The sequence below is a fragment of the Pagrus major genome, chromosome 11 (genome assembly GCF_040436345.1).
Source record: "Pagrus major chromosome 11, Pma_NU_1.0".
Classification (NCBI taxonomy): Eukaryota; Metazoa; Chordata; class Actinopteri; order Spariformes; family Sparidae; genus Pagrus; species Pagrus major.
Genome location: NC_133225.1, coordinates 27,511,202 through 27,524,045, shown reverse-complemented (window position 1 = coordinate 27,524,045; position 12,844 = coordinate 27,511,202). Strand labels below are relative to the sequence as shown.

The 12,844-nt window shown below is 40.3% G+C and overlaps 2 protein-coding genes across 2 annotated transcripts in view; one reads left to right on the top strand and one right to left on the bottom strand.

Moving 5' to 3' along the window:
* Nucleotides 1-12,844, top strand: part of LOC141004522 (protein NCBP2AS2-like) — a 123,265-nt gene that overhangs the window by 25,554 nt on the left and 84,867 nt on the right. The window lies entirely within an intron of this gene.
* Nucleotides 1-12,844, bottom strand: part of LOC141004520 (contactin-associated protein-like 4) — a 127,109-nt gene that overhangs the window by 70,035 nt on the left and 44,230 nt on the right. Inside the window, exons 3-5 of the mRNA XM_073476051.1 lie at nt 12,409-12,602; nt 4,830-4,977; nt 2,472-2,675 (exon numbers count right to left, since the gene is read on the bottom strand). Coding sequence (XP_073332152.1) covers nt 2,472-2,675; nt 4,830-4,977; nt 12,409-12,602 — 546 coding nt within the window. The remainder of the gene's footprint in view (nt 1-2,471; nt 2,676-4,829; nt 4,978-12,408; nt 12,603-12,844) is intronic.

The following is a 12,844-nucleotide window of genomic DNA, read 5'->3' as shown; positions in this document are numbered from 1 at the left end:
CTCAGAATTGGATCAGTGGTGTCGCAGAAATCACATCTGACAAACACGCAAACAAACCAGCAGATGGATGGAGACTGACTTGAAGCTCACTACATTTTATTGCGGGGACCAAAATGTGCTGGATATTAAATTCCTCATATAGAGACGGGATGGTGGACACTCTGGAGCTTGAGAGTGCATAATTACAGAGTTCGGTGTAGGAGTTTGGCTGACATTTACTCAGAGAAATGAACAATGAACAAACAGATAGATACAGCTGCACAGTTTGCTAGAAAAAGTCTAGAAATAAGTTCAAAATACTTGATTAAAATAAAATATCCAAAGTTTCAGCCTCCCTATACATACATATATGTATGTATGTATATATATATATATGTACACACACACACACACACACACACACAGACAGACAGACAGAGAATATAACCACTGGATAGCTCAGTGGGTAAGGCTGGTTTGAATCCTGGTTTAAGGCAGGCAAAGTTCTCTGATTAATAAATTAAAGACATTATATTAAAATCTATATACTATATATACAGTATCTATAGATATGGATATATCTTGATATATGTGTGTGTGTGTGTGTGTGTGTGTGTGTGTGTGTGTGTGTGTGTGTATATAACCACTGGATAGCTCAGTGGGTAAGACCGTTGTGCTTCAGCACATTTGTAACATCATATGAATGATTGCATTTATTATTTAGAGTTATAATATAGAGTAGACACATGCAACACAGATACGCTTAACATGAGGGCAGCTGACCTGAGATTGAAGATCATGACCAAGCTGGAAACCTGGAGCCTCTAGTGCCGACTACCATAGCTAAGTGATGAAGTATGAAGAGCTGGAAGCTAATGCACAGTTCAAGCACTCCATGAAAGCCTGGCAGCACAAATGAACCAGCTGCTAATGGATGGGACCAACCCAGAATGGTTAATGAACAGGATCAGGAAGAAGGATCTGCGAATCCTGAAGGAGATGCTCTGTCCCTACTGCTGTTCTGAGTAGGCCTGAACTCCCTCAACCAGTTTTGGAGCAATCATCAGCCACCTCCTCTACATGGATAACATCAAGCTGTATGCCAGGAGTGAGCGAGACATCGACTCACTGATTCACATCACCAGGCTCTACAGCAATGACAAGATGATCCGAACTGAAGGGGTTGAACTACCAGAAGGCATCATAGCAGATGTAGATAGCTACAAGCACATAAGGGTCCCCCAAGTAAAATCATGAGGAGGTCTCTAGGAAAGCTGCTGAATGGAAAGAACAAGGTCTGAGCAATCAAAACCTACGCCCTGCCGGTCATCAGATACCCCACTGGCATAATAAGTTGGCCAAAGAAGGAGATTGAGGCCACTGATATCAAGACAAGAAAGCTCCTCACATTAGGTTGTTGGGTTGTATCCCAAGTCCAGCGTCCAGATGTTGTACAATAAGCAGATGGAAGGAGGCTGAGGACTAGTGAGTGTCAAAGCCACTATCAAGGATGAAACAACAAAAAGACAGGAAGATGGCCCCAAGTGATGAACTGAATATGGTGAATAAGTGAATACCTCAGGCAGCAGAAACTGTGAGGAGGAGAAGGAAGAGCAGGAGGAAACATCATGACAGGACAGACCCCTGCACGGTATGTACCATCGACAGATTGCAGAAGTGGCTGACATCGAGAAATCCTGCCAGTGGCTGGGAAAAGCTGGACTGAAAGACAGCACAGAGGCACTGATCATGGCAGCACTAAAACAGGCGCTCAGCACAAGATCAATTAAGGGCAGGGTCTACCACACCAGGCAGAACCCCCAATGCAGGCTTTGCAAAGGTGCCCCTGAGACAATCCAGCACATAACAGTGGGTTGTAAGATGCAGGCAGGCAGGGCGTACATGGAGCGCCATAACCAAGTGGCTGGCATAGGGTACAGGAACTTTTGTGCTGGGTATGGGCTGAAGCCCCTAGGTCAACATGGGAGACACCTCCGAAGGTGGTGGAGAATGACCAAGCCAAGATCCTGTGGGACTTCCTTGCTAACCAACCGGACATAGCTGTGGTGGACAAACGAAGGCAATAGTGATAAATCGAGCAATCCAAAGCAACAGCAACATCCAGAAGAAGGAACGCGAGAAGCTGGAATACCAAGGGCTGACAGAAGAGCTGGAAAAGATGTGGAGAGTGAAGGCAACAGTGGTCCTTGTGGTGATAGGAGCACTTGGGGCTGTGACCCCCAAACTGGGAGAGTGGCTCCAGCAGATTTTAGGAACAACATCTGAGATCTCTGTCCAGAAGAATGTAGTCCAAGGAACAGCTAAGATACTGCGCATAACCGTCAAGCTCCCAGGCCTCTGGTAGAGGACCTGAGCTTGGATGAAGAACACCAGACCACCTGCAGTGGTGAGGGGGGAATTTTTTCTAATGTATTTATAGCTTTTTAATATCATGTCTTTAATTTATTATTTTCTTACTTCATTCATTGTACCTTGTTGGTGGTAGAGTAGCAGCCTTCCTTTCTCCAACACCAGAGTGAGGCTGTGATCTCTCTGTCCTTCTGCATGGAGCAGCGTCCCACAATTCTTCAGGGTTTTAAACTTCAGAGAGATGACCTCCGTCTCCGTCCAGCTGGGCCTCACACTCAGCCTGTAAATCAGGCTGCTGCTGCCATCAAAGTTGGCCACGTCAGAAGCTGAAGAGCAGGAGGAAGAGCTTCATTAGACAAACAATAACACATTCATCAATTTAAATTACATACTGCCTAACAGTTTAATGGGAAATTACATTTTATACAAATAAACTTTCCAACAGCTGTGAGCGGAGACTTCATCGAGAAAAATCTGAATCTCAAAATCGTACCTTTTTTTCCCCCTTTTTTTTTTGCAGAGCACCACAGACCAGTAATGATGTCAAACATGATGTGTAATGTGACGTTCACTTATGTCACTGAATCTGTAGCTAGTAGTACAGCTTAGCATGTAGCTCTTAAGATCCAGTTTTCCCCTTTTTCCCCATTAAGTAGCTGTAAGATTGCAAAACTTTTATTCTACACAAATCTATTCAATGTTAGCTTGTTTCAGCTGTTCATTGAAGCGATGTTAAATATTCAAGCCCATGAACTAATCAAATTGAAATATTGCAGATGCATTGTACATCATTTTATTCATATTTAAAATTCTTAATGACAGTTTTGGTGCCTAGAATGTCAAATAAAAGTTTGTGAGTTTGAAAAATCATACAGTGTGGTCAATGTATATGTCACAAACAAAAAACCTAAATACTATTTTCTAGTGCATAACAGTACTTTTGTTCTAAAGTATTAATTTTCTTTATTCCTCTCTGAAATAACTACAGAGCAGCAAAAAAGAGTAATTAAATGCTATTGTTGTGAAAGCAGAAGTGATGTGGATCTGTGTAAATAAATGTGTTATCAGTGTTAACAGTGCCATATAGTAAGTGACCTCTGTGGACCAGTGTATATTGTCAACCACTTGTACTCAGTTTACTATGTCTCTATATGCTTGTATATAAGAAACATAATTGTTTTAGAAAGTGACTAAAAAGAAAGAATATATATTGTAGTGTACAGATTGATTGTGCTTTTGAACATGTTGCACCTTTTTATTGATCAAAATCAAACCATTCCAACAAAAAATCCACAAGGACTGTGTTTGTTGATTTATTTTCACACAGAAATGTTGCTGATAATTCTGGCCAAACATCCTTACAAGATGTGACAAAGCTGTTAAGAATGAGTAGAAGAACTTAAACCATAAATCAATGAACTAATTGTTCTGCCAAACCAGCCCAGTTTATAATACATTACAGGCTGCTACTCCTCTTTGCTTGTTTATGTCTAAGTAAAATTAATGTCTCAAAATCATTATTGTCTGTTAAATTGTTCAATGTAGCATTTTTGATCTATGTCACCAAATGCCTTAATGATTTAAAAATGATTGATGTTTCTTACATTTTTACATTTATTGCAATAATAAATGCTGCAATGTAAATGAGCCTGACCTAGGGGTGCAGCAATTAACCGATACCTCTATTAACCACCATTTAAAATGTCACTGTTTTGTAAACGTGTAGGCGAAGCAACACAGAGTGTTTCTGTTCTCAAAAAAGGGACTTTATGGTGCATTATTTTTCCATGAACAACACAGTGAGGAAAATTAAACAAATATAGACAAATTCTGCTGCAACCAGAACAAACAAACCTGGTGCGCCAGCTTAAAACGTCTTGCAGGAAAAAGTTCAGGTAAATTAAATCCCCGAAGCTTTGTTTTCACCAAAAAGCATCTTAAGTCATCGCTAAGGAAGCATTTGGATACACAATGAATGACCAGAGGGTTGTTCAAGAAGACGGACATCCAAACAGCAAAACTTGCATAAAAAAAGTTATAACCCTGCCAAAGGTCCAACAACTTGAGTTTTCATTATTTGTATTTGTTATTTTGTACTGCATTTGGCTACTATATTATTTCTGTTTCTTAAGATGACAACTGTTAAAAAACAAAAGTAACAATGAAATGTTGGGACAAAAAATTATATAAAATCTTGTGATTTTATACAGCCATACTGTTGTGAAATATTCTTTGTCATTTATTTTCATTTACCCTTTATTCAGTCCGGGAAGGATGCATTATAATCGTGAAACTGTTAAACCAGGGATTTTTTTTCTCTGAATTTAATCATACCGTCAAAGCTGTAATCGTTGCATCTCTAACCTGAACAACAAAAACTGAAAATCCAAATACATAACTTTGTGTTTATATCTTCATTTTTTTTCAGGATGTGCACCAGTTACAACTGACAAAGTCAAAAACACAGAGGGCGGACTTACTATATTGACATCCATATATCTCCAGTCTGAGTCCAATCCTCCCAGTGGGGTTCCAGTCCAGAGGAATCAGGCGGAGGTAGCGGGCTATCACTGGTTGTTTAAGTTTGTATTGGACCACCGTGTCTGCATTACTGTTTCCTGGAAAAGCCTGAAACAACAGAATAACATATTTTAGTTAGCCTAATTTCAACATCCAACCATCCATGTTTTACTGCAGCAGTGAACATCTGACGGAAATCTATTTGTAGTAAGTCACTCCTCGAGCACCTTAGACAGGAACAGAGGATCTGTTTTTTGTACTTTGATGCTCATAAATATGCTGTTTACTCAGGGAACACATTCTCTTTTGAAGTTTCCTGGCTATCTTAGAGGCTAAACGCTACATTCTTCTACCCTCATCTTCTATTCAATCCCATTTTTGCAATGAAATGATCTTTTAAAGAAGGAGATGCACTTGTTTTTGCTGAAATTTACATTTGGAGTGCCGAGAAAAACTCTCCCAAACCTCTCTGGTCTTTCTGCATTTTCAAGAGGTCATTGATCCTACCTGCAGATAACGTCCCTCCCTCTCTCTTTCTGGTGATCAATAACTCTGGGACCTATTCTGTCTCTGTACTGAGCCCCTTTTAAAAGACTAATGGCCTCCACTTTCCCAATCAGCTGCCTGTGAGAATCTGGTGGGATTCTCTAGTTGACACACAAATAGCACACACAGAGCAACATTAACATCGACGAGGAGGAAAAAAACAAGCTGCATCTGTGGTTTGTGTGTGCATGTGTTTGAGTGCATGTGCGTTGCTTGTGTCTGTCTTCCCTACTTGAGAGTGTGTGTCATGTACTGATGTGGCTGTGTGAGTGAAATTGGCTTCCCTGCCGCCGCATAATTGTGATCTCAGTGGCGTCTTCAGTGCTTTGAAGAGCTGAGCCGACTGGGCAGCGAAGCGTTAAGCTCAACAAACGGCTCTGTTTCCTGCTGAGGAGGCTGAGGAGAGTGGCATCTCATTTACGTCCCCGAGCATGTTTTGAAATATGAGTAGCCTCTGACAAGACCTCAGTCAAGGAGAGAGGGGAGGATAGAGAATGAGATGAGGAGGAGGAAGAGGAGGAGGGAGGGCATGAGTAAAAGTCAAGAACAGTGTTGGAAGAAGTATTTGAGTCCCTTACTTAAGTAAAAGTATCACAACAGTGCAAAAATACTTTATTAAAGGCAGGTATTAAGGCATACAAATTCTTTAATGTGTCCGACATGGTTGTTGCAAGAAAAAAATAGATCATTTAGTGTGCCTGATGTACAACGTTACTCTAAATACTTATTATTACAGATTGTTCTATATGATTTTTCGGCATGTAACTAGTCCTGCAGCTTTTCTGACACATTAACACAATGGCCAAATCACCAGGACAAGTGTGGAATGACCTTTTGTAGCCAATGACCAGTAAGAAATAATGGGAAGTCATCTTGAAATGACCTCAAACCAACCCCTCTTTGGGGCCTTGTTGCCTCGCCATACCTTAACATAGAAAAGTGATTCAAAGTTTAAATGAGTCACCAGAGGTTAGTGGCCTAAATGCACAAATGGTGAAAGCATCAGGCTGTCTTTCAAAATATAGCTAAATTAGTAGCTTAATTACTGGATATGATTATACTGAGTCTGAAGGACAGTTTGGATGATGCTTTCACCCTGTCAGACAAGACTTCATGACCGCATAGCTAAACATTCAGCTGACTAATGGTTACTAACGGTTCTCAACCCAGGTCTGCATAATTTATTAACTCTGGGGCTCCTGCTAACATGACATACGTGAGATAGATGGGGAAACAGGAGAGGAACACCAAGCTAGGCTGTCAAACTGTGCATTTCTCTCTCTGTACGTGATGTACTTTCACTAGATGCTTTGAAAGATTGCTCGTGTTCCCGCTCTTACATGCAAAAGACTTGTTGCACTGTGGCAACGAGCATTGTCTGCATGTTGATGAAGGTTCTCAGTCATCCAGTTCATGGTAAATCTAAGTGCTGTATCGTAAGTGGTGTATTGTTGTCTTGAAGACAATGCTGTTCACTTACATCTGAAGAAGAAAAAGCATTCCTTTGAGGACAACAATGTAAACATCTTGGCCAGAGAAGACAGATGGTTTGAAAGAAAAGTAAAAGAATCCATCTATGTCAAACTGGAACAACCGTCTTTGAACAGTGTGTGAAGTGACGGACCTGCAGTGAGAGCCCTCCCCACCCCCTGCACAGGACAGGCTCCCACACAGGTCTCTGTTCAGGATTGGGAATAGGGATACATAACATTTTAACAGACAAACTAGATTTACAACTGGGGGAAAATATCATGCATTTTAAATGTCCGACAGCCCATCACTAACACTTTAGTTCCTTCATTGAAAACAAAACATACATTTCGTCATAGTTTTTATCATGAAAGATCTATTTTTAGCTCGTCATCGTCATGGAAAAAAGGTCGCTGACGAACATTTTGTCATTATAGTTTTAGTTAATGAATTAACACTGGTGTGTACTACAGAATGTCTCTTAATCTTGATAACGATCCCACAATTAACAGACCACACATATAATTGATGAATCAAATTGGTATGACATTTTGTTCTGGTCGCAGGCAAATAACTATGGAAGCGAACAGACTTACAATTTTGGCTGTATAGGCTTTCAAGTAGAAAGAGCTCCAACAACCCTCATAAGCTCCTATGTTATGTTTGAGCCTAAATGTCTTGAGGGAAGTGGACAGTGCCACTTTCATCAGTTTCAATATGCATTAATTGCAGTATTGATACTCCAGTACTAGCTGCATTTTTTTTTTTTTGCCCTCCTCGGTTGAGGCCTATGCTTACATAGTCTCACCTCCTTGGGAGGTAAAGAAATTTAGATGCTGTTGTGCTTAACACACAGTACACAGTTATTACTGTATATTTTGTAAGAATTGGGAGGTGGTTGTAAGGAGGCAGGGAGGATAAGGAGCAAAAGCTTGCTTTATTTATCGAAAAATCCAAAAACTGTATAATCCAAAAAAAACAAGAAGTGTAAATGCCAAAAATACAAAGTAGCAACCCAAAAGCTAAAACAAAGTACGAGGAATAAAGCAGAAACATAACGCCAGGAACAAAAACCAGAAAACATACAATGGGGTGACACAGGGAGACACTGGAACAGGCTCAGGGGGAGAACGAAGGTGGTGACGTAGAGGGAACACAGGAAAACACAGGGTGGTAGCACAGGACGAACTGACAAAGACATCAGGGAGCACACAGACTAAATACAAACACTGCTGACGGGAAATCACACAGTGGGAGGAACTAAAAAGCAACACATGACACATGAGGGCACAATTTAAAAATTTCGCAATTCTCCCTCATGGTATCAAATATCTATATTTTTCAAGGTATTGCATCGAAGTTAGAAATTCTAGTATTGTGTCCAGTACATGCACAAGTGAAATTGTACCGTACAGTAATCGAGTAAATGTACTCATTTACTTTCCAGTGCTGGAGAGCAAATTGAGAGAGACAGACCCTCTAAGCTGAGAAGTCATTGAGAAGCTGTGACTTCTACAGCTGTTTTTGCAGTCAAATCTCCTCCTTAACTGACACACTAAGCTGGCCTGACTAATGTATGGAGCTTTATAAACACTCCGAGAGCTGATCCGGGTTTATCACCTTTCGTGCTGAGTGTCAAATCAACAAGTTCTTAAGCTGCAAGAAGTCATACCCTGTTCTGTCTTTTTAGTGATGACTCCCGGGCTTCAGAGCTTTTGCATCCTTCGCTGTGAGAAAATCGTATCCTGTCAAACGGGAATCAAAAGCTGTTCTCCGGGCTGCTGCTGTAACAAGAAGGGTGCACAGACTTCCATAAAGGAAGGGGAGATGCTTGACTGTCTATGAATCTGCATGGCTTCCAGTCATTCTGACAGTTGCTTGGTGGTGATCAGTCATTTTGCAGTCTAGTATTCTTTCTCCTTACGATAACATGGAATGGGAGCTAGCTTAAAAGATGCTTTAAATTGCTGGAAAAGAATGATTTTGAGAGTGAAAACGAAACACTGTGGGACATGTGCAGACATGAAGCAACCACGGGACAAAGAAAGTGTCTCAGCTGTGAATATCTCCCCAGTCTGCGGGAAAGACTTCATACATGAGCACGAGCTGCACCACAGAATATTGAAGTCGCCACATGCATGTCAAAGTCAAATCTCTCTCACATTTACATTTCGGGCACTGAGCCGACACTCTTATCAAGACCGGCTCACAACAACGGAGCTGGCAACTGATCCATCGGCGACTTGTTTGGAGACTGTTGATGGACACGCTCGCTGCTGCAGGAATCAAAGCTGCGACTTCTTGCGCGCCCGGCAGTCTTTTTAACAACAGCACCAGCCTCCTGTCAGTGGAGGTTTAACTGTGTGACAGCAGCTCTGTGCAGTCGACAGAGCCGTGCCCAGGTTCCTTTCATTGTTCCATCCATTATTAATAAAGAGTGAAAGGCTCCTGGTGAGCAGGCTTGACGCTGCAGGCAGTACCAGTCCCCACAGAAATGTAAATTATGTCTATGACAGTGAGGCCAAATGTATTTTAACTTCAGTGATCCTGATTTCTGAGCTGCACTCCCTCCCTGACTGTCTTCATAGCTGGTAAAATGCGTTGTATCGGTATAATGTGCATTTTTTTCTAACTCAAACAACTGATGTTGTCAGTGTTCACTGAATGATTACTGGATATTTTCAGTTTGTGGATAACTTTTCCTCAGGCAGCGATTGGTTTTAATTAGTTTCGGCACAAAGCCAAATTGCTTTGAGACTTGAAATTGTTTGAGATGGGTATCAGCAGATATTTCATGGTCTTTCTTGTTAGTTCTGTTGTTTTTGCTTTAATAAAAAAAATTTTCACAGTTACTTCATCTTCATCTTCATCATCACAAAAACATTTTTCTATCTTTTGTATAAAAGGAGAGCAGCTGAGAAAAAAAGACAGCAAAATGAGTTTAAAGTGTTTCAAACTACTGCAAGTTGATCTCGCACAGTAAAACAAATTATTTCATGTCTTGAAAGATGTGCTTGAAAATGATAATTACTGCCTTGCAGTTGTACACCTCTAGTGGAAACTTTGAAGGAATTATTCCTGAGTAATGGTGTTGAAAAATGTCCAGAAGATGTTTTTCAAAACATTATGATGTCACAGTGAAGTTGACCTTTGACCTTTTGGCTATAAAACGTCACAGTTAGCATATGAATTATTGAGTTGTGGGCAAAAACAGGTTTTTGCGTGCCAAAATTTAAGAAATTCTCTCAAAACAGACATAATTATACTGTAGGTGGACAGAAAACCGAGGAAACATCAGGAGTGGAAGTAACTAATTTCATTCTCTCAAATTACTGTAATAAAGTCAATTTTGGCGGGGTACTTGTACTTTTATGTGTATTTTTTAGTTCATGTTGATGTAAGCATGATGTTCTATAAAGAGCAACATTATAAGCTTTCTGTAACAAGTGATGAAGAATACTGTCACTTAGGTCTCTTGTGCTTTTAGTTGAGGGCACTTGAGGCACAATTAAGGGCCGAGCTATGTTGTTTTCTTACCGTAGCAGAGTTTGCTAAGTAGGAGAACTTAGCTTTGAATACTCATGGATAAGATGATACTTCAAATAAAAAGTAACAATAACAGTACTAATAAAAGGAATAAAAAAGTACTTTGCTTAACCCTTTCTACATTGAAATCCTGTGGACAATTGTCCTTCTCAAGTGAACGTAGACGAGTTAAGCAAAGGAAATCGTTAAGCTTCAACCTCCCCAAATGGGGCTAACAGGACACGTCAGACAATAAAGTTTCTTGAATCTTGAATCTTGAACACTGTGTCTTTTTTTGTATTGGTTTTGTAAGGCTTCTTATAGATTTCTTCACATAAAATAACAACTGCAATTTCTAAACGTTCAGTGCCAATCAGATTTTCATTAGTTAGATATTAAATCAGAAGAAAGCAGCATGGAAAAGTGTTTTTTAATGCTTTTTTATTGATTTTTTTCAATAGCCTTGCACATACAATAGTTAGACAGTATAGGCAACTGTGTCTCGAAATCTAGAAATTATGTTGATTTATGTATTCTGAATTATATTTGATAAGAAATGTGATTGCTGTCTGAATTATGTTCACTGGCTATGACGGTCGTGGTCGGGGTGGATGTTGGGTGTAATGAGTGCAGGTTGCTGAGGTTTAGCCAGAAAAAGAACGTTGTTTAAGTTCATAAAAAGACTGTCATTCGATTACATTTTTGAAGACCCGTACAGTCAAAAATGTGTTTTTCCTTGTATATGTCAATTTTCTCTGTGCTCACTGAAAATCTGGGTTTAAGAGGCGGGGCTCTAAGCATGATATATGTGAAGTCACAAATAGATTGGAAGTGAATCCTGGTCTAATATTCAGCTTTCTCAAGTGAGGGAGAAGGAGACGGTGCTATTTTAAGGATTTCAATATGGTTTTGTTGTGTGGCCTGGGCTGAATTTTTCTGTCTGAACCTGACTGAGCCTGACAGAGTAGTAACCAAGCCTGAACTCCACAGGTAATTTGTTTTGTACGTCCAAACCCCATTCGAGCCTGACGCAATGTAAGCTGAAGCACTGAGTTTGCCACCTGGAAAGTAGCAAATAGCCTCTGTGTTGTGAACAAACCCCAGCACATAACAGGACATACAGCCACAACACAGACAGTAGGTCCATCATTTATTATCAGGTTTCACCTTATAACACATTTCACTTGTCACTAATATATAATTCTTATTATTCTTATTAATTCTTATAATTCTCTCACTAATTATTTAATTACTCCTCGGATGGTCCCACTTTCCAAGTTTGGGAGTTGTTCTTCCGTTCATGTTGCGTCAAGTCGGAATGTTGGAGCAACGTGGACGATGTTTTGCATTTTATCGCTCAGAGCGCTTAAACAACACATTAACCACTGTTTCCAGTATCCGTGTGACAAGAGAGCGCAAAGGAAACGGATCATGTAAGCCATAAAAAATGTTTCACAAATATACATTTTACATCAACTCAATGTTTATTGTCATCCACCATCTTTCAGCGCTACATGACGTCAACTTGGGTAAGAAACTTTTCTCCAACTTTCCGAGTTGTTGCTCCGACTTCAGGGGTTGTTCATGTAAATGTACCTCGGATTATTCCCGAGTCCCAATTATTCCAACACCACGTGAACACACTATTAGTAACAATAACAGTAAACAATATTTCTTCATTGTGTTGATAAGAAAAGTACTCAAGGCAGCATTAAAGCAACATTATGCAACTTTTTTTTATTATTGGCATTTATCTTCACCTCAAGATACAAGTTTTCATCACATAACATTGTTATGACTTAATGAGTTTTGTTTGTAGTTGCCACCTAGATTACGTCTGACAAACTGTTACAGACCTGGGATCTGTATTTAGGACAGCGGTGTTGCACCCTGTGGGGGGCACCAGATTGTACAAACTGTCAATTTCTACATAATGCTGCTTTAAGTTGCCTCCAAAACGTTGCAAATTAGTGCTTTTCATGTTTTTTTTCTAGTTACCCCTAAGCTGTCTTCCTGCCGGTGTTGACTCCAGTTGTGTCCCGTGTCGCTGAACATCAACAGGTAACCCATCAGCCAATCGGAGCTGCCGTAGCGTCCCTGCGTGGCAACAGCAGTGATTTGGGTCCGCCTCCCCAGATCCACCTCCAGCCACTGGTATCTGTCTGAGACGAGGGGAGACCAACCACCAGCTCCTGCACAGGGGACAGAGAGTGTGTTTTAATGACCTTTTACTTCAGATTATGAAGTAATCGTGCGTGTGTGTGTGTGTGTGTGTGTGTGTGTGTGTGTTTATATTTGTGTCTGTGATGGAGGAGAGGTGTCAGATCGGAGAGTGAGGATTCAGAGACAAATTGTCGAAATGAAATGTGACTCATTACGTTTTAATCTGCGTGAAATGAAACTTTAAAACTATAAATTTATGGTCGGGAGTCGA